Below are 24,466 nucleotides of genomic sequence, written 5' to 3'. Positions count from 1 at the left end.
ACAGGCGCCCGCCTACCACCAGAGGCAAGGTGGGGATCAGTGTCTTGCCCAAGGACACTTCGACTCATGGGCGTGCAAGGCGGGAATTGAACCTGCAATCTTACGATCATGGGCCAACCACCCGACCGCTGCTCCACGGCCGCCCCAATCTAATCATCTTCTTCAGAGTCACTGTCAGACTCTGAATTTTCAGAAATGTGATCCTCTAATTCTGAAACCTCTTCTGAATCGTCTCCCTCTACATCATCATCAAAAACGTCTCTCTCTTCTAAAATCAATTCCATCTGCGCAGAAAGTCTTTTGGCCATTTTGATCAGTTGTGATAAGAAACCACACTGGCAAAGCTATATTTAACGTGTCCCGCCTCCAATTTGTAGCAGATAAAGAGCGAGATATTAAAGATTCACGCAAGAAAGTCAAATGTCAAATGTGCGGGAGAACGAGAGCAAACAGAGTTGATTTTTGAATTATTCTAACAATGTTGCAACCTTGCGCGGGAACCGCAGGTGCAGAAACAGAACTCACATTTACAGTGAAACTTCTCTCTCTGCCTCTCTCTCTCTCTCTTTCTCAGTGGTCACACACACACACACACACACACAGCAGGCCCAGACAGGTGGAGGACAGAGTGTAGGTACATAAAACATCAATTTCCACACTTCTATTAGCCCCGGGTCCAGTGGACCCGAACATCTTATATGTAATAGAAATGTGTTGGGGGGGGTATACGGTGTGTGGTCATTAAAAATGTATTCTGATATATGTTCTTCACAGAAAATGAGCCAAGGCCAGTGAGTCTGAGTTTGAAAAATTTATTAATTGTATCATTTTTCTTTTGATAAAAAATGAAAACGGGTCCCACAGACCCGAACACCACATAAGGGTTAACAACCGAAAAGCCAAGATTTTGTGTCATCTAGTGGACCTAAACGGAACTGCACTCGAAGCTGCGCAGGCGCTCAAAGGTTTCCGGTTTTCAAAATAAAACGTCTGAATACACGAGCGTATATAACTTTTTTTGGGGGGGGTGGTGCCTATAGATGGACATTAGTTCAACAAAATCCCTCATTGATGGTAAACTCGTGCTTTATTCTATTCTAGCTGAAGATGCTTTTGGGAATTCTATTTTGTTAAAAATCTTAAAATAATTACAAAATTACTTTGAAGCCAGATGCGCGAACACGTATGAACACAGAAGTTCAGAAGGGAATTCATGTTTCAGGAGAATTTTGGAAAATAATTCAGTGAATGTAAAAACAATAAAAATAAAAACCCTGCAAAGAATCACAGATCAGAAAAACTTTATTGAACAACATGTTGGTGACAGTAACACTCATCAGTGTGCTGGCTGAATCCCCAGCTCTGGAGCGGTCCGGTCTCCTGGATCCAGAACATTTGTACCATCAGAGGAACCGGTTTCAGTCTGTCCTGCTCAGAGGTGAGGTTGGAGGACAGCAGATGTTCGGGGGGCTCAGGTCGCCACTCAGATGCTCTTCATCACCCTTTCAATGAGAGCGGACCTTACATGACACATGACCCTTTAGACACTTTTTCAGGACTCGGGGGGTCAAATACTTTCATTAAAAATGGAAAAAGCACGTTTATTTCAACTGTGGAGGATGATGGGGGGGGTCAAGAAAATCACTTCACTGACTGATTCCTTTTCTGCTTCTCCCAGCTGATCCGTGACGTTCAGGATTGTCGCTGCAGAACCTCAGATTGGATCCGTTTGATGAAGTTCTTCAGATCCGACCCTAAAGGACTAAGTTCTCTCCAGACGCAGCAGGACTACAGACACTGACGTACAAAGGAGAGGAAAGGTATTTCTCTGCAGCACAAACTTTATGGGTCGGAGTAAAAAAAAAGGTTGAACTTCACCGCTGTGCACCAGTGGTTCGCCCAGCTGCAGGCTGGAGCTGAAGTTCCACACAGGAAATGAGAGGAAGCCGTTCATCTGATCGTAACAAACCTGGATTAATGTTCAAGAGGAAAATCAACGTTTCTTTTGAAGAGGAAATGTTTTCTTGGACCCTTTAGGCTGCATATCATTCAGGTGTTTGTGTCTTTCTTTGAGGTAAAGTGATTTGTAGATTCTGCTGAGTCCAGCTTCCTCGTCGGAGAACGGCTGAGGTCGGACTCCTCCCTCCCAGAACGGGGCTCATCAGAACTCATCCGGATCTTCACAGTTTCATCTCGGGGCTGTTTGTGGCTCAGGAGGTCCGGAGCAGCAGAACCTGCCGCTGTACGCAGAGGAGGTCGGCTTTCTTCGGAACCAAAGGTCGGGCGACCTCACAAGAACAAATCCAGGCGGGGAACACAGATGATCCGCGGAAACGGAGGGTCCACTAAAACACCAGAACCTTCCATCCGGAGTGGACGAAGGAGCAGCCGAAGAAGAAGCAGTCCGTGGGCTGGTCCACCAGCCAGTCGAAGACCACCTCGCGGTTCCCCGAGCCGATGGTGACCCTCAGCTTGAAGTTGCCCCCGTCGCTCAGGTTGTTGTTGCTGAGGGGGAGCAGGGACACCACCTCCATGTCGAAGGTGACGGCGGAGCCCACGGTGATGGCGGGCAGCTGGTTGGTCATCTCTTTGCCGTTCACAAAAACCGCCCCTGAAAGGACAACAGAAAGTTGGACTGAAGGAGAGGGGGGGGTCACTGTGCCCTCAACTGGTCGTCATGACAACCGCTCCTTCCACATCACATGTCAGGTAAAAGAGAGAGAGCAGGGGAACTGCTTCCGACAGAAATGACGGTGAAGGTCCCGAGCAGAACCTCTCAGAACCTTCCAGTCCGGTTCCCCCGTCTTCCTCATCCTTTGATGAAGACGCTAACGGTCCAGCTGAAGCTCCTCACCGTTGGTGGAGATGCAGACGGCCCCCTCCCTCTGGAACGACTCCTCCTCCTTACTGTCGATGGACACGCCCACACTGTCCCGCCCGTCCACCTGGCCCGCCGTCATGATCCTGCAAACAGACCAGAGCTGCAGGTGCGGTCCAGCCAAAGCACGCGGACGCGCGGCGGGCGTACCTGAAGGAGAGTGTCTGTCCGCAGTAGTAGGTGGGGGCGCTGGAGTAGAGGACGGGGCAGCGGCTGTGGGCGGAGTCGTTGCGCAGAGCGATGTTCTTCCTGCTGCTCAGGATGTAACCGTCTGTCCCTGAACGCCACTCTGGGGAAGCAGCGGAGGGTTAAGCACCTCTGTGAGCTCCCGCGGGGGCGGGGCGGCGTCCACGTACCGTGCGGCGCCAGCGTGGTGTAGCCGGTCTGCGGGATGCTCCAGGGGCTCCACTCGGTACGGCCCTCCCCGCGGGCGCAGACCCGGAACAGGTAGTCCGTGTGGGGGTCCAGCTGGAGCACCAGGAACTCAGAGTCCCGACCGCTGAAGGCCTCCTCGTATTGGCCCCCGCCCCCGCCTGAGCGCCGGTACTGCAGCCGGAACTCCGCCGCTGCGAAGTCCTCGTCCACCTGAGAACCCCAAACCACAGGTTCCTGACCGTGAAGCCCCCCGTGCCTCCTCTCCAGACCCCCACAGCTGTTCGGTTACCTTACACCAGCGCACCAGGATGCCGCCCGGCCTCTCCTGCAGCTCCTCGATCTGGACAGGGGGGTGGGAGGAGACGGCGCCGTGGCGGGTCACCCGCTCCTTCAGGAGGTTCAGCAGGGAGTCGTCCAGCTGGGCGGAAACACACGGCACGTCCACCAGCGCCGGGACCTCGGGCAGGCTGCAGGACACACAGACAGGTTTAGGGAAACGGCGAGCCCCCCCTCCGCCCGTGGCGGCCTGACGGCGCCCCCACCTGTCCAGCTGGATGTGCATGGCCTTCTTGGTGAAGCTGCCCAGCTTGTCCTCTTTCTCGTCCAGGCCGGTGCGCAGAGCCGCCTCCCCTGCGGAGGTCACAGCACGTTTGTTTGAACCCGCAGCAAAGTGGGCGGGGCCGCAGCCGTTATGAACCCCCACCTTCTCGGAGCAGCTCGTCGGCCTGGCCCACGCCGTGCTCGATGAGGCTCTGGCAGTCGTCCAGGGGCTTGATGCTGTCCGCCTCGATGGCGTTCACCTCATCCAGCAGGGCGCCGAGCCGCTCCGCCAGCAGCCGCGTCGCCGCCGCCTGCAGCTCAGCGAAGTGCCTCCGGAGGGCGTCCCGGGCCTGACCCGAGCTGCCCCGCACCTGCAGCCCACGGGGAAGCACACCACATCAGATCAAACACACACCAATGGCTGAAAACGTTGCAGTTTGCTCTAAAATGTTTCCTGCTGGAACGAGGAGAAACTAAACTTCTCAGGTCCATGAAGACGGGGGGGGGTGGGCGGAGCCTAAAACCAGACCAGAGAGGCTTTTTTCAGTCCTGGTTTTAACACCCCAACATGGCGGAGCTGCTCACGTCAAGCAGGAAGACTTCTGCTTCTCCCCCCCAGCAGAGAGCATGTTTCAGTTCCTCCGTCACCCTCTGAGAGCGGGGAGGAAGTGGAGGTGACTGACAGCCGCAGTCGTCTCAGAGCGACGGCGGATCCCGTCCAGGAATAAAATACGCGGGAGGAGAGGGTCCGAGCCCGGCCGGGATGTTTTGGGAGCATGGAGCAGATGCTGCAGAGATAGCATTGTCTGCTCCTCCAACACACGTCTGCTCCATCCTGGCAGAGCGCCGCACTTCCTGGATCTCCCATCGGGGGAGGGGGAGGGGGAGTGGACCGGGAGGGCAGCGTGCACAACCTGTTTTCTGATTTTTCAAAAGTTTGGTCCCGACGGTCATCAGGAGAAAAAGATGATCCATAACAATAATAAAGTTGAATAAGGAAGTAGCAGGAAGCAGTTCTGACGGTCCAATCAGAAGCTGAGGATGGAGGAGGTGAAGTTCTCACAGAAGAAGCAGAGGCTCCACCCACACGGGCGCCGGCTGTCACCCACGTTATCATCGCCTTCCTCTGGTCTATTTTTAAAGCTTCGTATCAGCTGACAGTGAAGAGCGCCACCAGGAAGCAGGAAGTGACGTCATGTGTCGTCATCCTCTGACACGGTTTCGTGACGGACGGCTGGTTCCTGGACGTGGGATTCAGGCCCGGCTCTTCATCAGAACCAGAACTGGAGGAGCTGCTCTGGATGAGGCAGCACCTCCTCCTCCTCCTCCTTTGGGACATCTGCAGGAGGCGTTTCCATGACCTCAGCTCTCGGTTCTGATCCGCCTGCCTGTCGGTTCGCTGTCGCTCCAGACAAACAGGAAATAGCCCCAATGTTTACTGGGAGCAGCTGGAAACGGAGGCGGGGGGGGGCAGATGGGACGGGCAGAGAGGACACAGGCCCCCGTGGGGGGGCGGAGTACCTGTTTGCGGGCCTGGTTCAGGCCATGCAGGCGCTGCTGGAGCTCGCTGCGGTAGTTCTGGGCCGCTTCGATGCTCTCCTTGGCCTCCTGCAGCAGCAGGTCCACCTCCATCGACATCCTCCCCCCTCCTGAAGCACAGAAGGAGGTTCACTGAGCGGAGCGGGGGGAGGAGGTCCCCCGCCTGCAGATCCATGAAGATTCAAAAATGGTTCCATTTGATTCACACGTGTGTCTGAATTCCCACCCTAACTACTAAAAAAACTATGGAGGCCCTAAATTCTAAAAGCAGTTCAGACGCCACGCTCACTACTTTTGTTTTTTTAAACGGCGGATGTGACGTCATGGATTTCACAAAGTTAAAATCTGATTAATACGAGCGTTTTGTGACGATTATTCATGAGTCCACTGTCTTCTGAAGACAAAAACCTTGGTTTATTTAAAAAATACATTTAAATCAAAAATTTTGGCAAAAGATGTTCAGCAGCAATGCATTGTGGTCTATATTCACCAATCTGGTGAGCATCCATGTACACTGGCTTCTCGCAGAGACTTCTGGGAAATTTCTAGGGCTCTGGATTTTGGACAACAAAATGACAAACGCTCTATATAGCTCACTATATAGTTATATATAGTACACTATACAGTGTACTATATAGTGTGAATAGGGAAGGAATTCAGACACAACTTCTATTTATCAAAACCATGAATTGAACTTTTGGGGTTTTTATTTTTTACAGTCTATGTCAGGAGGAAAAAACAGAAATCTGAAAACTTCATGGAACCAAGAGACGTTTTTGACGTTTGCTGGAAGGTTTTTGGGAACCTGCAGGGTCCAGGCGTTCGCTCCACAACAAAACGACTGTCAGGCCTGGGATTTGAACCCCCGGCTGAACCTCGGGCTGCTCAAGAATCACGGATGGAGGACATTTTGTGTCGTGTGACGATGGATTTATCAGTTAAAGGTTTGCTCTTCAAGTGGGTGAACGTCTTAAGTCGTCTTGAGTTTTCTAACCAGAGATGAAGCTTGAGGAGGAAAAGTTACACGTTTGAGGGTTTGAGCCGTGCAGCAGCATGAAAACCGCTTCCTGGTGCAACAGCCGCTCTGCCACATCCTCCTGTAACAGCAGAAAACCGCTCCAGCACAGACCCACTGGCCCGAACCCCGCCCCCCCCAGGACAGAGTCCGGTTCGGGGGGTAAGGAGGGCTGGGTTTGGTTCAGCTGCTGCTGAACGTTGGAGGCACCAGAACCGTAAAAGGCCAATTGAACCGTTCCTCATCCTGAAAGCGAACAAACCGCAGGAAACACGCCTCGGGCTCCTCGTCGCACGCCAGCCTGAACGTGTCGGAGAGCAACGTCTCCGCAGGCAGAAGCTGTGCAGAAACGTCAGCCGTGGTTTCTGCTTTGACGTCTGCAGAACCGCCTGGAGGTTCTGAGAACCAGACCGTTCTGCTCCTGAGGCTCTGATCAAAGCTCCTTTTCTGAAACACACAGAGTGCGGTCGGACGCACTTTCGCCATAGCTAAACAGGAAGTGGCTGACAGGCCTCAGCCGTCCGCCGCACACAGCAGCGCACGCGCTCACTCCAGAACCACACAGTCCAAACCAGAGCGGATGGAGCAGAACCCGCCCCGGACCGTGTGAACGGAGCCGTCTGCAGCCTCTTCCTGCAGGAAGGAGTCTGGCTGAGATAGAGCCAGAAGATCTGCAGGTTCTGACCCGACAGAAGCCCAGAGGAGGTTCTGAAGCTCAGTTTACCAACAAGAAACATGAAAATTAAAGACGTAAATGAAACACAAACATCTTCTGAAGGTTTCTGCAGGATCAGAAGACCTGAAAATGAGGAACAGCAGAACCTGAGGACGTCGGCAGAACTCAGGTTCTGATGGATCATGACTGAGGAGAAGCCTCCAGGCGTCTGCAGGGCCTTTAGCACAGAAACTGACCGATCTGCAGGAAGCGTGTTTGTGTGCAGGAGCTCCAGCATCCTCAGGAGGAGCACAGCACCTCCTCCTGCAGCCCACTCACCTGTGTCTGACCTCTGACCTCTGCTCAGGTCAGATGGCACCGTCTTCACCCCTGAAGCCCCGTCATCCCTCTGGGGTCAGACGTGCGTCCAACCCTGCAGAGGTTCTGAGTCACAGACAGAGAGACAGAGAGAGACGTCCTCGCGCGCAGCGGATGTGTCCGCGCGGGCACCACTTCCGCAAAGAGCCGTTTTTGGCAGCGCGCACGCGCGCACACACACACACTGCCAGCCTCCGTCCTCGTCGATGATCAATAACTTTTATCAGAACGTAAAACTCTGATCGATCCGGTTCCTGGATGGATCAGACCGTTCAGCTCGACTGGAACCGAACTTTGTTCCAAAAACGGTCGTTTTAGTTCGAGACTCCGCGGGAGGAGCCTAACGGAACACAGAACCGGCGGAGTGCGGGTATTTTCATTCGGGGAAATGTTCGGGAAAGTTCGGCGCAAAGGATTTTATCTCTACGCGATCCGGAACCGCCAACAGAGCAGCTAATAGACGGAAATCTGCGGAGAAACAGACGAAAAATCAGGGTTTCGTAGGCAAACCAGGAGCGGACTTCAACACCCGGATGTTAGACTAGCTATCAACCAACAAAGTTCTGGATGGGTTCTGGTTTCAGCAGACTTCTGTCGACAGTTCCTCTCTCAGGCTGCGGCAGGGCTAGCTTGATGCGGTCCAAAAAAGACAATGAAACTCGGATCAGAGCTGCAAAACTTTCCCATCAGCCCCCGCAGCCGAGGTCAAACCAATAGAAAAACGTCCAGAAAGTTAGAAAGAAACTTACTTTAGTGCTTTCTGGGAGCCATCCCGTCCTTAAGGTGAGGATTCAGCTCCAACCCGCCGCCGCCCGACAAATGCCGAAGTTCTGCAAGTCCAAACATGACACTTCCGAGGCTTTAAGGGCAACAGCCAATCAGAGAAAAGATCACTCCGAGTGACACCAGGATACAGCCAATCGGAGTAGAGTACAGCCCTTTTTGCCCGCCCCCTTTCAGACAGCCTTAAACTCTTTCGGAGCTGAGTGGAGTTTTACCGGGTTGACATTCTTTTTCATCTTCCAATCCGTTATTCATTTTGGGGTCACGGGGCTGCCGGAACCCATCTGGGTCACTTGTGGGCGAAGGGGGGGGGGGGGGCATCCTGGACAGGTCTCCAGTGTGTCGCAGGGTCACCAACCCACACCCACGCACACTCATTCACACCTAGGGACAATTTATGTTGACCAATTAATTTAAAAAGTAGAAATTTAAGAAGTGAAGTATAATGAAACACATGCAAATGGGTAAAGTTTCTGATACTACTATTTTAACATTATAGTATAGTTCAGAGTTAAACATTTTATGTGATGTTAGTCTTCCTTAAGGTTTTGTTGATGCCTCTTGGCAGACCTTTGAAAAAGAGATGTCATCTCAGATAAAAACATGTTTCCTTTTAAGGAAATTAACTTTATGCTTCATAAATATTGTGAAATGATTAGAAGATCTGCGCGGCTGAAGCTATCCGGCTGTACTGTGAAGGTCTCACCTGTCACCTGTTTTCTGAAGGCCTGTCTACGTACAATCTGCGTTTTCCACCTCTGACGTGTCTGTCTTTTGTCATACATGCGTGATAATCGTAATTCATGGGTGTCTCTTGCCTTCGTCAGTCGCAGATGTCCGTCGAGGGTTTCTTTAGGTTTGGAGCTGTTCAACTGTTTTGAGAATTACGCCGCCGGTTCGTGCGTATTTACGCAGTTCATCCTCACCAGACGCGCATGACATGTGGCTTTCCACGACCGTCCCACGCGTGTCCACCTGCCAGGCGGGGGGGTCAGGTCTTTGGCGTGGCGGAATCCCGCGGATTCCGGGGCCCCCGGCATGACCCACAGTTGGGGAGGTCCGCCAGAAGGGGCCGGCGCGCGCCCCCCAAAGAGGACACAAACACGGAGAAACCGAAAGGCAGGTGACCTGAAAACAAGCCGACACTTCTGTGAAGACAGAAGAAGACAGCTGTGGATGATGAACGTGAACCTGGAGTGACTGAACACCACTGAACACCCGAGGAATCCTCACAGCAACAGCGATAACATTAAGATAATCAGCATTCTGCAAAAGCTTATAATATTACCATCTGAATTCAACTTGCAGCGCATCAAACCAGTGTTTTATTGCTTTAATGTCTTCCACGATAAAGTGAACAAACTCATGTTGACAATAACTTGTTTACATTAAAAATGATATCCCTTTTACCTATACAGGTATCATAGCTGAGTAGTTATTTATTAGTACTTTATTAAAAAAAAACTTTTGTTTTCTTTTTTTAGATCCCCTTCCTTCTCCATCTTTTCCCTATTTCTAACATCCTACTTTCCTCTCTTCATTCTGGTACAACATTGAAAGGTGTGCAAGCATAAATAAAGTTTAGCCTCAAACAAAAGGGGTTTACACAAAAATACACTTATGTGTCAGAAGATTCATAACCTCCTATAAAATCTGAAGCCTTCAGCTCTGATCTGTTTGTTCCGCTGTTGGACAAGTTAAAAAAGAGAAGAAAAAAAAAAGAAAGAAAAACTGTGATGGCAGTTTTTACTAAAAACACAATGGGGTCATGAGAGCAGCCATGTCGTTGCTTTAGAGACTCTAAAATAAGAGAAAATAAATATGTAATATATATAAATAATTCATATATTTATAAAACACCGATTTTATTCCATTTGAACGAAAACAAACGTGAAGAAAGCATCTGATTCTTATAAATGAGACATTTCAAATGAACAGCATCGTCCTCTGGCGGTTTGTTCCGTAATTGCAGCTATTCTCTTTTAATTTTAATTAAAACATTTATTAAAAATAATAAATTCCCTGAATCTAGACTCTTTTTCTCCAATAACAACCAGACTGTATTAATTAGTGAGGGAAAAGGTTCACTGTCCCGTCCACGAAAGCCCTGTTTTCTGTTTCCTGACTTGACTGTTTTTAAACTGACTTTCATTGTAGAAGCCCGTGATCAGAGCGCGCATGAGCAGTGGACGCGAACACCTGAAACTAAGACCTGCCGCTATCAGTGGCGCACGGATGTTGCCCCTCTGATCTGACCGACGCAATCCCCGGATTAGCTCTTAACCCGACGGATTTGTCGCACAGACGCACCTGATTCACTCGTCAGAGCTGACACGCTGCTCATTCATCATTGATCATCTTCAGGGAGGTTTTTCTGGAAAATGATCGTTTTTTGAAGGAAGTAATCAATAGTTGTGCTCGTGGAGAACTGCATTACGCGCACCTTTGGATGCGTTTTGTCCAGCTGAGCGCATCGAAGCCATGGGGATTTTACGCAGAATTCCAACATCCTGGCGTGTTTGGAGAAATGTTTCCCGGAATTCAATTTTTTCACCAATTCCCCGAGGTCCAATCATGAGTGACATTCAGGCTTCCGGTGGAGACCTCGCCTTTAATCCCTCGCTGATCACGGCGCTCAGATGGATTGCGTCCTGTCCGTCAGCCGGGTCACATCAGGGACTCGTCGGCTGAATTTCACCGCCATGCTGAGCTAGAATCATTTGGGCATCGTAAGCGACCTCCTCCGTCTGTGCCAACATGAGAAGAGCTGTGCTCAAAGAAGCCGCCAAGAGGTTCCCCTGGCTGGCCAACGTCACCTTGTACGGCTGCCTGTTCGCCGGCGGGGACCTCGCCCACCAGCTCATCGCTCAGAGGGAGCACATAGACTGGAAACATACGCGTAACGTCGCCATAGTAGCGATCAGTTTCCAGGGGAACTTTAATTATTTCTGGCTGCGCGCGCTAGAGAGACGCTTTCCCGGGAAGTCCGCAGGGATGGTTTTCCGCAAACTTCTGCTGGACCAAAGCTTTGCATCGCCTTTGGCCACCAGTGTCTTCTACACAGGTGAGAAGGTTTACGCACATTCGCCTTAATAAACCCGGAGAAAGTTCGAGACACTGAGCAAGAGCGCACAGTCTCTGCTGCTGCAGGAGGAGTGTTCCAGAAAAGTGTTCATCTGAAGATTTTAAAATGTAAAGAAACCAAAGAGGCCCCTCTGTCGAGGTTCCTCCTCACTCCAACGTCATGGAGACTAAGATAATAACTTAGATGATAATTCTCCATCTTGTGCGTAAAAGCGCACGGCGCCTGCCTGTCCCTAATCTGCCCGACTGTTCTCTGTCCTTCAGGGGTGAGCTTTTTGGAGGGGAAGGAGGACATGTTTGAGGACTGGAGGGAGAAGTTCTTCAACACCTGGCGGGTAAGAGAGGGATAAAAAATGAGAGTCACCTTCTCTTCCCTCGCGGCCGCTGCAGCTCTCTCAGATTAACCTACTTTGCGCCGCGCGCCGCTTCTGCACGGTGGACGCACCGACGGAGGTTCATCAGGACTGGAACCGGGGATAAAGTCCTGAAACATCAGCTGATCAACCAGGCGGACTGTGGATTCATCCTGTTCAAATATTTCATATTTAAATCAATTTTATTTTTACATGCTTTCAAAATGTTTGGAGGAAATTTCAATCAGACGTTTCGGGAAAAAATGTAAATTTTCTACCAACTGTGTTTGCATTTAGCAGACTAGTTTGTGAATGATTGACTGAATATCAGACATTAAACTCTGACATAAGCATTCATCTGCACAGCCCTAATCCGTAATTTTAATCCCCTTTCTGCTCTAAACCTCAGAAGCCCCAACATGGTTCTCCCGAAAATGCAATTCAAAAAGCAAAAATAATGTGCTTCCACCTTTGCATCCTCCACCCTCATGTCCTCCTCCTCTACATCCACGAACCTCCTCTTTGGTCCTCCTCTTTCCTGGTATCTCCAAACTCAGCATCCTTTCACTGATCCTCCTCTCAACGTGTCCAAACGTCTCCATCTGCTTCTCCACAACATCTGGACATCTGCTCCTCTGATGGATTCAGGACTGATCCATCCTGATCACTCCCAAAGAGAGAAAAAAACACAAACCAAAGCTAAATGCATCATGACCAGACAAACGTTGTGGTGCGGCCAACAGGGACAGACAGTCTGAACATGTTGGTTTATGATGAGGAGGAGTACTGATGAAGGTTTGATAGCTTCAAAGCTAAAGATCAAACTGGGGAATTCTATTAATATCCATAGAAGTTTGGGACGCATGATGTAAATAGGAAAAAAGGAGAAACACTTAGGTAAAAGACTGTTGTTCAATGCTGACCCAGGGTTTCCTGAGGCTGTGCTGAGACAAATATATATAGGGGGTCAGGTGCTGAGACAAAAACAAAGAACTCTGAGACTCTTATTGTAGAAATGATTGCAGCTTTTTCAGCCTGTTTCCATCTGACAAACACACAGACCCTTCTGTTCATTAAAACCTGCTGTCTTCTCCTTTCAGACTGGACTCATGTACTGGCCCTTCATGCAGGTAACACTGCTTCTATCTGCATCCACTCACTGTCCTGCAGTAGACGTCCTGTTTGAGATGAAATGAGGGTCAGAAGGTCAGGAAGCCCAGCTTCAACGTTAGCTTGGAGCTGCAGATTCAAACATCTGTCAGATCTTTTCTCAGAAGATAAGCCTCCCTGAATTTCAAGAAAAAGATGATGCTCCACAGCAGAGGAAATGTTAATGTACCTAATGGAGCCGAATTCTATCAGCCTAATTAGAAACCACAGAAGAAGTTTTGGGGAAAATGACTAGACATATTATTGAGATTGCTTTTATCGTAGATTCCTGATGTTTGACATGATTTCCAGAGCTCTTTGGAGCCTGCAGAGAGCGCTCAAGTTCTTTCTTTCTTGTTGTTCTTCTCAGTTCCTGAACTTCGCCCTGATGCCGCTCCACCTGCGGACGGCCTTCATGGGCTGCTGCGCCTTCCTCTGGGCCGCCTTCCTGTGCTTCTCCAGGCAGAACGGCGACGGCACCGCCACCGTGGCGCTGGCCTTCATCATGGACCCCAGGAAAACTCTGGAGGAGATGCGGGAGGCTCGGCTGGCTCGGAAGAGGAAGCAGATCCAGAGGGAGAACTGATGGGAGGAAGAGGAGGAAGACGCGGCTTCTGCTGCTCCTTCGGCTCTTGAGAAGAAGGAAGCGAACCAGCATCTCTGAGCTGAAAGACTAAAGACTCGGTGAAGGCTTTCTCTGTCTGTCACACGCACAAAACCGAGCCCAGATCCCGACATGAGCAGGAAAACCTCTCAGGTGAGTGACTCAGTAACTTGACTAAAGACAGAAGTCAGCTGAACGAATCTAAAAAGCTGTGAGAAAGATCTCGAAAAAGAAAACGTCCTTTTGACCGTCAGCCGGTCTGAGAAGCCTGAAATGACGAAAAAGGGTTTGAATGACGCAGAAAACGAATAATTTTTGTTTTTTTCCATGGAATTGGTGTTCAGTCGGTTCCTCCTACAGTTTCTGCAGAACTCTGACAGGATTTTGGAAGGTTGATGATGAAGCGTTTGAACATTAGGTCCAGCTCTGCCTGGAGGTCCCAGAGCTCAGCTTCTCCTGCTACGTCTTTAATCAAGACATTTAAATAGATAAAAAACAGAGTCCACGCGTCTGATGAAAGGACAGGCGTGCAAAGATGGAACATGAAATTAGAAACCTGAGCGGGCTCTGACTGTCGTCTGCTGCAGGTCAAAAACCCGAAATGACAGAGGACGCACTGAGGGCTCTCAGCTTTCCCAAAAGGCTCGGAGGCTCTAGAGGCTCAGTAATCCGTGTTACACCCGCCGTGCCTTTTCTCAGCCAGAAGGATTCTGCAGAACAGGTTTCTGGTTTGTGTGAAGCTCAGTTTGGACCTGAGACTGAAAGAACTTTCTCCTGAAGAGGATCTGAGGATGGAAAAGCTGTGGAGGTCTCACATCATAAGGTTGAGATTTCTCTGAAAAAAATCTCTTTCTTTTATCGTACAAACTTGCTACGTATGTTTATCTCATTTCTGACGGGACGCAGTGACAGATGACCACGTCATTTAGCTCTGCACCTCATCATCATCATCATGAAGTGTTTTTTGTTAGAAATGAGAGAAAACTCCCAGATGAGACTGAAGGAAGCAGCAGGGAGCTGCAGTCACACAGGTGGAAGCGCTGAGTTTTGGTTCCTGTGGTTGATAAACCTCCATCAGTGTCATTGTAGTGAACTACCTCACCTCCCCCCGCTGTCCCACACGGATCAGGGACCTCTCAGAGCTCCTCCTCTGTCATCGCCCTGCTTCCTGAAAGGGTCGTTTCCCAGAACATCCTAATCCCGTCCTCCTACTTGAACCCGAGACCTTACGGTTGCGTAACTCATTTCTCACCTGAGACCTGCGCTGCTCTGTGGGCCTTTGGGCAGCAGACAGGTCGGTGCTTCGGGACTCTGCAGAGCAGCAGGAGGCCTTTGGGCGTGAGAGGATAAACGTTAGCTGGACATCGGTCCAGCAGAGCGGTCTTGCAGCTCTGTCCCGCTCCGCTCCGTGAAGTGGATTATGACACGGCCACGCTAGAATGGGATTTAAAGAGGAAACTGTGTCACGGTAAGCTACAGAGGTGCTGAACCTGATCCACCTGCAGAGTGGGAGTAATGATAAACGGAGTAGGGGAACGCGTGTGGAAAACCCAGCTGATCACCGTTAGTTACCGGCTCCGATTTCCAACTGTCCAACCGGAAGATGATGACAAACAAAAAACTGGAGGAAACATTGAAGTTTTTTTTTTTTTACGTGAAATCACACAAATGTCTTTAAAGTTCGGTCGAAGAGGTTAAAACACTGAGAGGTGGGACGTGACGGTTCAGGCAGGGAACTTCAGAAGACTTTTGTGTTTCGTGTTGGAGTCTGAAAGTTCGCAGAGCTCTTTGTTAATTTTACTGATCAAAGATTTCCAGGACTGATGAAGACTCTGGATGAAGCTGCTCAAATCTCAAAACCTTTTTCATTGGTGGATCTAAAGAAAAACAAAAGATCCAGGATGGAGCCGCAGGATCTGCTTTTACTTTGTAACTGACTGAGAAGTTATGAAAAGTGTTGGTTTGTTTCAGAGGCTTTGAAGTTTTTATTCTTGACAAAATAAAGAGCCATCTGATATTTCTTTCCTCTTTCCGATGATCCTTTCTCCTTCATGAAATCATTCTTGAAGGTATTTTCTGTCTGTCAGATCTCTGAACGGATTCTATTTATGACTGTCAAAATAAAAGAATTTACTGTCATAAATCTTCTGTCCATTTTCTAAACCGGATGCTGGAGCCTATCCGATGCTGGACAGTTCTCCAGACCGTCACAAAAAGTAACACAACAGCACATACTTAAGGTGCACACACACCGGCTGTGTACACTTTCACTGAAAAGTCGATATGGAAACTTGCGTAGACCAGAATCTTTTGCGTCCAGAACTCTCATGATAGCGTGTTGCTTCATGTTTTTAAGTCTGATAAAGGCTCTACATACAAACAGCCGTTCATTGCTGCACCTGCCTTCGCAGCAGGTTTGTACTTGTGTGTTACACATGTGTGTTACACTTGTGTGTTACACCTGTGCATTACACCTGTGCATTACACATGTGCGTTACACATGTGCGTTACACATGTGTGTTAGACCATTCGTTACACTTCTGCGTTACACCTGTGTGTTACACCTATGCGTTACAAATGTGCGTTACACATGTGTGTTACACCTGTGTGTTACAACCGTGCATTACACTTTTGTGTTACACCTGTGTGTTACATGCGTTGCACCTGTGTGTTACACGTGTGTGTTACACCTGTGCGTTTCACCTGTGCGTTACACATGTGCGTTATACCTATGCGTTACACCTGTGAGTTACACCTGTGAGTTACACTTGTGCGTTACACCTGTGTGTTACACCTGTGCGTTTCAGTTGTGTTTACACCTGTGCATTACACCTATGTGTTACACTTGTGCGTTACACCTGTGTGTTACACATGTGCGTTACAACTGTGTGTTACACATGTGCATTACACCTGCGTGTTACACCTGTGTGTTACAACTGTGCATTACACTTATGTGTTACACCTGTGCGTTACACCTATGCATTACACCTGTGTGTTACACATGTGTGTTACACCTGTGCGTTACACCTGTGCCTTACACATGTGCGTTATACCTGTGCGTTACACCTATGCGTTACACCTGTGCGTTACACATGTGCATTACACCTGTGCGTTACACCTGTGCGTTACACCTGTGCGCTACAACTGTGATGACGCAAGTCTGTCACGCAAAGAACAGGACCATGACGCTGTGAATGAATGTCAGCCATTTTCTAAAGAGATGTTCAGGCCACATCAGGATCCCTGAGTTTGCTGATGACAGAACCCTTCAAGCAGGTTTTGCAGTGAAGGTCACAGCCTGCAATCTGCCGTCAGCAGACAAAACTGGATATGAAGCAAAGGCAGAGTGGATTGGTGTGCATGTGGGTGGGGGTGTTCGTGTGCCAACTGTCCGTTTGGATTAACCGGGATCAGATGCTCCACTGTAATCCCCTGAAAAGGACAGAGCTGAACCCGTTTCCTCTCTGACCCACCAGCAGGAAGCCAACGTGTCCAATCAGAGGCAAGGATGCTGTCAGGATGTCCTCCGTCAGAAAACATCCAAGACTATATGTTTCCAACATATTATTTTACCCAAGCTCAATTTAATGCAGAGACAAGTTATTTAGTTAACTTTCGTATAATTATGGCTAATTTTTTCATTCATAGGTGTAAATATGTAAACAAAAAAACTGTATTTTATGTTTTTCAGAAAAAAAAGGATTCTGTATGTAAATAGTATTAAATCCTACACTAACAGTGGAAACATGGTCACTTTTGAAACTTTAACAGATTCCTTTACCTTTATTATTTTTGTTTTATTTTTATTTTCTTAATCTGTTCTTTTTGTTGCTATTATTGTGGCTTTTTGATATTTTTGTTAATTTTCCTGGCAGATAAGAACATTTTGTGTTTTGTACATAGTGTGGACTGTCAGTATTTGGTATTTTGTATGGCAACATTTGTTAAGAAAGTTTACAAAGAAAAAAATCAACGTCCATCAGAAAACCTATGAGGAGCAGCAGGAGGACACAGTCTGAGGAGAACTCTGCCACAACTCTGATGAACAGTGGTTGGTTCATTTGCTCCAGGATGTGGTTCTTCTTTTCTCCTCATTTTTCTCGCCGTTTCTCAGACTTCCTTTTGTACCTTTTTTCATTTTTATTTTTGTGAAAAGTATAATGTTCTATGATGGGGCTTTTGTGGACCCAGAGAGGAGGAGAGTAAATGAAAAGAGAAATAAACTTTTTATTTTTTTCTGAATTGGCACATCAGAATATATATTTGAAAAGATTTACAAATTCAAGAAATATTTCTATTGAATAGATTACTTTTAATAATGAAAATGTATTTAAGCTTCATACAAACTAATTTATAGGTAATAATAAAATTACTGATGGGAATTTATTATGATTTTACTTTTTGATTTACTGTTTCCGTGGTATTTAGTTTCATCAGTTAATTGTGTGTTATTCACAAATATTCATTAACACGCTGCGCGCACATGACGTTCCTCTCCGTATGGATGAGATGTGCAGATTTCCCACGCCACGGGAAGGCAACACCAGTCTGCTGCGATCCGTCAAGAAGTCTAGACCTCGGCGGCTCAATGAACGCCCCCCCCCCCCGCCCCCCAAACTCATCGTCCATCTCTGATTGGACGAAACTCTTTGAGCCACCCATGTCGCTGTGATTGACAGGTTTTTCGACAAATAGCGGTAAGGAGCGAAGACAACATCTGATTGGTGATTGGTTGGAGGGTGTGAACAATACTAATGGCGACGCGCATTGTTCGACGTCTTCACGAAACAGAGAGAAACTTTTCCGACTCCAGGCAAGTTTTCTTCCGTTTATTTAGGTTTAAGTTCACCGGCGGAAACATTGCGATTGGGGTGAATTTGACAGCGGGCTATGGTTCGGTACTTTTGTTTTGGATGTTGCGTTAGAAAGAGTCGGTTTATGCGGGACCGGGGGCAGCGATGTTCCGCTCAGCCGCCGGGATTTAAACGGTTAACGCCGAACTCCGTTAGCCGATCAAGCTAGCAGCAACTTTTTTGTGTCAGAAACGGTTGAAAAGATTTCCCCCGGTGGTTCGGTTCGGTTAACAGAAACTTTACGAACAGCTGAGTTGAAAGAAACTTCGCTTCACTTCAGTTTTTTTTAGGACCCGAACTTTTTTCTTTTCTTTCGCAGACACATCATATTTACATTTTTGCTCAAACTTTTCATTCCTGTTTGTTTGACATCAGTGAGTTTTTGTATTTGGTGTTTCTCACGCTGTCAGAATCAATTTAATGGTTCTGATCTGTTGTGTTTTTTATTATTAATATTTATTTATTTATTTATTTTGGGTTCGCAGGGTTTAGCGGTGATCCGGCTCAGTCCGAGCTGGAGATGGGAGACCCGCAGTTCGAGTCCCCGGAGGAGGAGCTCCGGTTCTGGAAGGAGCAGGCCGCCAGACACCAGCAGACGTGGGTCCATTTCTGCATTCTGGTTCTGTCAGAATCATTTCTGGTCGTCCCTTCACCTGGATGCTGATGTCCAGAGGTGTGGTGATGGACAGACGGATGAGGTCCAGATGAGGAGCCTCTGTGGAGAGGATGGGTTAGGATGTCAGTGGGGGTGGGAGCAGGTGGAGGAACATGGAGAAAGGTGGAGAAGTGAAGGTCAGACAGAGTTTCTGTGAGAAAATGAGAGGAACTCCAGAGGGCCGGTGAGGCTACAGGGAGCAGAGGCGGAGAAGACGGTTTCAGAAGACGTGGAGGTTCTGTTTGGGACCAGGAATGGATCCATCAGAGGAACAGGTCATGGTGGAGGTTCTGGAGATCAATGCAGGGAAGCAGGTGGAGACGTTTGGACACGTTGAGAGGAGGCGCAGTGAAAGGATGCTGAGGAAAGAGGAGAGGGATGGATGGAGGGGGATAGTCGGCTGTAGCGCCCCCTAAAGGAGACGGAAGTCAGGAATGGGGTCTTGGTTACATCATCAGGACCATCAACCTTTGGGTTTGGGTTCATTACGTGTCTCACATCATGTCGACACTCAAAAGTCACAGATTGGTTCTGGCTTTGAGGTCGGAAACCTTCCTCTTTGTCGATAAGAGCAGAACTACTGTCACTTTTCCATTTTTCTTTGGTTCAAACATGTTTTCTGATCAAACTCCAGATGGAAAATGAACCCTGAAGAAATGAGGCGTCTCCTTGGAAACATTTAGAAGACATGAAGCTGCTTCTGTCATGTTTGCTGCTGCAGAATTGAAGGTTTTGGTCTGAAGCTTTAAATGGATTCGATGTTTCTGCTTTTCCATGAGACGTTTCTCTGATCTGGACTTTGATGGTTCTTATCTTCAGTCCAGAACGGCGTCATCGCTCAGGGCTGTTTCCACAGTGAGAGTCGCAGTTTTATTTTAGTTGAATGTGTTTTTCTTCATCTTTGGTTTGCTCTCTGTGCTGTTCAGACATTTCATTTTCTTTTATGTTCCGGTTTGATACGACTCTCACGGTTGTGTTTGGACTTTTGAAAGTGGCTCATTTCTGCTCCAGCAAAGAACTTTCTGCATGAACTTCCAGCTGATTCTTCAGAACTAGAGAAAACCCTGAAAAGATTCAGTTGAGCCATTTGGTCTCCACCTTCCCCGCTTCCCCCAAACCTCCATCTGTTTTCCTGACCACAGACTTCCTCCTGTTTGTCACTGATCCCGACTTTTGTGAACTAACCGGATCCTCCGACTGTTCTGCAGCGCGGAGGAGGCTCGGGAGGAGCTGCAGGAGTTTCAGCAGATGAGTCGGGACTACGAGGCGGAGCTGGAGACGGAGCTGAAGCAGTGCGAGGCCCGAAACCGCGAGCTGCTCGCCACCAACAACCGCCTTCGCACGGAGCTGGAAAACTACAAGGTTTGTTGTAGCTGCAGCTGCTGCAGCCGCTCACGGCGGCGTCAGGCGGCGGCTGCAGGTCTGCGAGCCTCCATGGCGTTTCGCTGTCAGATCTTCGTTTTGTAATTTGCATTTCAGTCGCTGAAGCGGCGGTTTAAACGGGGATTTTTCCATGTGCGTCAGCTGATAAAAGTGGAGTTTCACGGCTGCAACAAACGCTCCGAACAGAGGAGCCTTTCAGGAGGAGAGGAGCAGCTGACGACTCCCTCTGTGTCTGGAGGAGACGGCAGCTCCTCCCTCCCAGCGCCGCTCCGCTTGTTGTTGGTTCCTGCTTTGTTTGGACAGAAGAGCAGAAACACAGAAGAGCTGCATGTATGCGTGCACGCTCTCCACACAAACACAGTGAGTGTGCTCGCTCACTGTGTTTGTGTGGAGAGCGTGCACGCTCATCCACTCGTGTTCAGCTCTCCCTTTCAGGTCATTGTGCAGGACAATGAGGACGTCGGCTCCACGCCCTTTGTTGGCTCCAACTGGTTTGAACGGCTCCGTTTGGAGTCTGTGACGTCCACATCTTCTTGATGAAGAGCAGGCAGAAGGACACAGGGTTTCCTCTGAAGCTGCGTCACAGACGTGAGGAAGGCTTCGACCTTCTAACCTAAAGCAGAAACCCTCCCACAGGACCAGATTCGGACGCAGCTCCAGCTGTTGGTGGTAGATTTCCACTTCCTGTTTTCCTCTACAACACACAGACTCATCAGACAAAGCACCGAAGATGGAAATTCCCAGTTTGTGCTCACCTGAAGAACAGGTGTGATGGAATGATCTTCATCCAGCAGCGTTCTGACGAAGAACCTTCACAGCAGAACTCAGCTGGGGGTTTCTGCCGTCCTCTTTCAAAGCTTTTGTAGTCCTTTGTCGTTCATTTGTAGTTTGTGGGAAATGCGGTTCTGAGTCATGAAGCTCCAGCCTCACAGAGAACAGCTGTGAATAAAAATGGATGCTTGTTGCTTCTACGAGTCCAGACAGAAGAACAGCAGATCTTATCTCTTATCTGGTGGATTTTTGTGAACTGCCAGGAGTCTTTGTGCAGATCTTTGGAATTTCCTGAAACAGGACGTTTACAGCTCAGGAGGTTTCAGCTGCTCCTGCCGAGTCATACTTCAGCTCACTTCAGCTCCTGTCGGCTCTCCTGCACAGGTCCATTCTCCAGCCTTCATCTCTCTTTTCTTCACCTCTCAGGAAAAGTATGAGACGCAGCACTCTGAGGCCTGCCGGCAGATCTCCGGCCTGGAGGGGGACCTGGCTGAGACGTCGGCCGTCAGAGATCAGCTGCAGAAGTACATCCGAGAGCTGGAACAGGCCAACGACGACCTGGAGCGGACCAAGAGGTCCTGGTGGTTTCATCTGAGATGAAAACCCATTACAGAACGAGGTTTGGGATACGTGTGAGCGGATTTTAGAAACGTCTTTGTCTGTCCGTCTCCCAGGGCGACCATCATGTCTCTGGAGGACTTTGAGCAGAGGATGAACCAGGTCATCGAGAGGAACGCCTTCCTGGAGAGCGAGCTGGACGAGAAGGAGAACCTCCTGGAGTCCGTTCAGAGGCTGAAGGATGAGGCCAGAGGTGCAGATCTTTAGGAAACAGTGCTTGTTCTGTCTAAAAAGACACAGGAAAAGCTTCTCAGCTGACTGTCAGACAGCCGGGCTGCTCTCTGGCGCCTCCTGCTGGTGGGCGTTCCTCCAGACTAACCAGCGTTTGTGTGTCAGACCTGAGGCAGGAGCTGGCCGTGCAGCAGAAGCAGCAGGTTCAGGACAGGAAGCCGTCGCTCAGCTGCTCCGTCAAAGACCCTTTGACCCCCTCGACCTCCACCGGGCTGCCCACCCCGCCTATGACCCCCCCAGACAGAAGAGCAGAGGATAAAACCGCCTTCTCCAAGTCAGCTCCATCCTCCACCGTCACGCCGCCCAGACCCACCGCCTCCTCAGAGGACTTTTCCACGACGGCGCCCTGCACCAGCAGAGGTCTGTTCCCTTCTGTCCAGAACAGATGTGACCTTTCTGTGTTATCTGCTGGTTCCTGAACCGACGCTGATTTCTGGCTCTTTGTGTTGGTCTGCCAGGTGAGAGCCTTTCAGCCACGCCCCTCACCATGTCGGCCAGGATCTCGGCTCTGAACATCGTGGGTGAACTGCTGAGGAAAGTCGGGGTGAGAATGTCCTGGGACGTCTGATCCTTGTGATCTCAGCTCTGCTCACAGCCTCCTCAGGCGTTAGAGGAATCCAACCGCTTCCTTGTGTGTCGCTCAGAGTCTGGAGTCCAAGCTGACGTCGTGTCGGGAATACGTGCAGGAGCAGACAGCCCCCCGCAGGAACCCCCCCGGAGGAGTGGGAGCGCCGGCTGGACAGGGCGGCTCCCCCGACAGCCACCCCGCCAACGGGCTCTACAACCGGAGGTGAGGAGCGTCTGCCGCCGCACAGCCCCCCCCTAAAACACGCCTGACCCCCCACCTCTCTGCTTCAGTCTAGTGAAGAGGCTGGACTTCGGCGCCGGATCCAAGCTGCTCCTGTGAGAACATCCCGCCGCCCCATCCGTCCAGAGGTGGCGCTCCACGTGTGGGAGCCCCGCCTCTACAAGGAGCAGCCGAGATGGGATGAGCCTGTTGCCACGGAAACCCCAGATGTTTGAGTTTGGCCCACTTATGAACACAGCTTCTGTTTAGCACTTAGTTTGAACGTTGTGCCCTCTTCCTCCTCCTCCTCCTCACGTCCTTCAGCATGAAGACAACAGAAGAATTTTTATCGTCTCAAAAGTTTAGAGGTAGAGTGGGGGGGGGGGGGGGGGTCTCATTTCTGCAGGTTTGATGCCGGACTATAAGACATATGAAGGATAATGTGAACTGTAGGAGGTTGCAGACGTTTACTGGGAGGAAGAACATTAGTTTGATCGCACTAAGAACAGAAAACACAAACCTTGAGTCACTTTTCTGGGAGCTCCGGACGCCGTGATGCTTCATTTCAGACGCTTTAGTGTCTCTTTCTAGAGGATGTTTTTCTGGATAAAATCCTCCTTATCTGTAAATGTGCAGAACCTCACTACAGTTTTGGTGCAAACCCTTTTCTTTTTTAGCTAAAGCAAAGTGAACGTTTGTGTTTTTCTGGAGGCCACTTTAGTGAAGTCAGCTGATGTGGATCCATGCGCTGCTGGTTACATCAACGGAAAGATGAAATGAATGTCGTTTTATAGATTTGTACAGATAATTCCGTCCACTGACTGCAGAAGAACTGGATCTCATAGTTTTTGCACATATTGTGGTAACGTTTTATTTAGTTTTCGTGGAGCAGAAAGGGGTAAACCTTAACGTTTAGAGGAAAAGTGTGTTTATTTATTTTTGTTGGGAGTTAAAAACGGACTCTTTTAAGGATCTGCTGCCCCCTAGTGGCCGTCCAGGCTTTCACATGCTGCCTTCAGGTGAATGAAAACCTCTGAGGACGGATTCAGTTGTGTGTTCTGTTGTGTAACTCAGCGAGTCAAACTGCCGTCCTGTTGAAAGTCTGAACCTGCTGTTTAGTTACTGAACATTTTTATTTAAACCTGAACATTTAAGCCTCTGGTTAAACTGTATTTGCTCCAACAACTCAGATTCATGTGACTGTGATGCCACATTTTCTTGTTCGTCCTCTAAGAAATATTTGACTGTTTTTTATTACATGTGAATCTGTGACTCCGCCCCTTTAAAGGTCACTATAGCAACTGCACATCCTCCAGGTCTTTGGGTGGACCGGATTTTCTTCCAAAGATGCAGATCAGAAAGATTTGATTTGATTCTGTGGGAAACACACTTCTGCCTTGGTTTGATTTACATTGATGACAAATGTGCAGCAAAAGTCCAAAAGGAAACCCGGACCTCCGCCTGAGGCAGAGACGAAGACCCGGATCCTCGGTGCCTTTGGGTCCTCCTTTAAACTGGCCGGAGGATCAGGTGACCTCCTGAAAGCTTCACCCCAGAAGAGGATGGGGAGGATGTTTCTGCAGGAACTCTTGAGCGTCGGACGTTCCTCCACAGACGCAGGATGGAGTTTGGTTTAGACTGGGGGGGTGTTTCCATGCTTTCACCTGGAGCTCTGTTTCGTTTTTACTTAGATGGGAAAGGTCACCTGAAGTGCTACAGATGTTTCCCGTCCTTTTTCACCTGCAGTGCTGCTCTGATGCTCCTCAAAGAGCAATAAAGCTGAGAAAAAGCTCCACCGACTGCTGTTGTTCATCA

General features: G+C 49.1%; 3 protein-coding genes across 5 annotated transcripts; 2 read left to right on the top strand and 1 right to left on the bottom strand.

Annotated features, from left to right (window-relative positions):
- Window positions 1-1,284: 1,284 nt before the first annotated feature.
- Window positions 1,285-8,356, bottom strand: crlf3 (cytokine receptor like factor 3). Of its 2 annotated transcripts, none has more exons than XM_023957261.1 (9): window positions 8,130-8,356; window positions 5,315-5,442; window positions 3,957-4,164; window positions 3,796-3,883; window positions 3,543-3,720; window positions 3,235-3,463; window positions 3,029-3,167; window positions 2,855-2,964; window positions 1,285-2,611 (listed from the first exon to the last, which is right to left on the bottom strand). In XM_023957261.1, the coding sequence occupies exons 2-9, from the start codon at window positions 5,429-5,431 to the stop codon at window positions 2,346-2,348; spliced, it is 1,335 nt and encodes a 444-aa protein (XP_023813029.1). In that variant the 5' UTR covers window positions 5,432-5,442; window positions 8,130-8,356; the 3' UTR covers window positions 1,285-2,345. The 2 variants fall into 2 exon arrangements, with proteins under 2 accessions (XP_023813029.1, XP_023813031.1); XM_023957263.1 differs by lacking the exon at window positions 8,130-8,356 and adding an exon at window positions 7,342-8,066.
- A 1,786-nt stretch (window positions 8,357-10,142) lies between these two features.
- Window positions 10,143-15,876, top strand: LOC101158360 (mpv17-like protein). Its single transcript, XM_004071127.4, has 4 exons — window positions 10,143-11,227; window positions 11,512-11,582; window positions 12,701-12,730; window positions 13,120-15,876. Exons 1-4 carry the CDS (start codon window positions 10,921-10,923, stop codon window positions 13,333-13,335), a joined length of 624 nt encoding a protein of 207 aa, XP_004071175.1. The 5' UTR covers window positions 10,143-10,920; the 3' UTR covers window positions 13,336-15,876.
- Window positions 15,877-18,061: 2,185 nt separating this feature from the next.
- On the top strand, window positions 18,062-24,446 carry LOC101158111 (nuclear distribution protein nudE homolog 1). 2 transcript variants are annotated; one of them, XM_011477725.3, is made up of 9 exons: window positions 18,062-18,166; window positions 18,692-18,803; window positions 20,070-20,223; window positions 21,442-21,590; window positions 21,690-21,826; window positions 21,970-22,224; window positions 22,323-22,408; window positions 22,509-22,654; window positions 22,723-24,446. In XM_011477725.3, the coding sequence occupies exons 2-9, from the start codon at window positions 18,727-18,729 to the stop codon at window positions 22,769-22,771; spliced, it is 1,053 nt and encodes a 350-aa protein (XP_011476027.1). In that variant the 5' UTR covers window positions 18,062-18,166; window positions 18,692-18,726; the 3' UTR covers window positions 22,772-24,446. The 2 variants fall into 2 exon arrangements, with proteins under 2 accessions (XP_011476027.1, XP_011476028.1); XM_011477726.3 differs by lacking the exon at window positions 18,062-18,166 and adding an exon at window positions 18,200-18,580.
- The last annotated feature ends 20 nt before the right edge of the window (window positions 24,447-24,466 follow it).

This window comes from Oryzias latipes, chromosome 8 (assembly GCF_002234675.1).
Source record: "Oryzias latipes chromosome 8, ASM223467v1".
Lineage (NCBI taxonomy): Eukaryota > Metazoa > Chordata > Actinopteri > Beloniformes > Adrianichthyidae > Oryzias > Oryzias latipes.
Note: the sequence above shows the minus strand (reverse complement) of the source record. Positions and strands in the feature narration are given on the sequence as shown.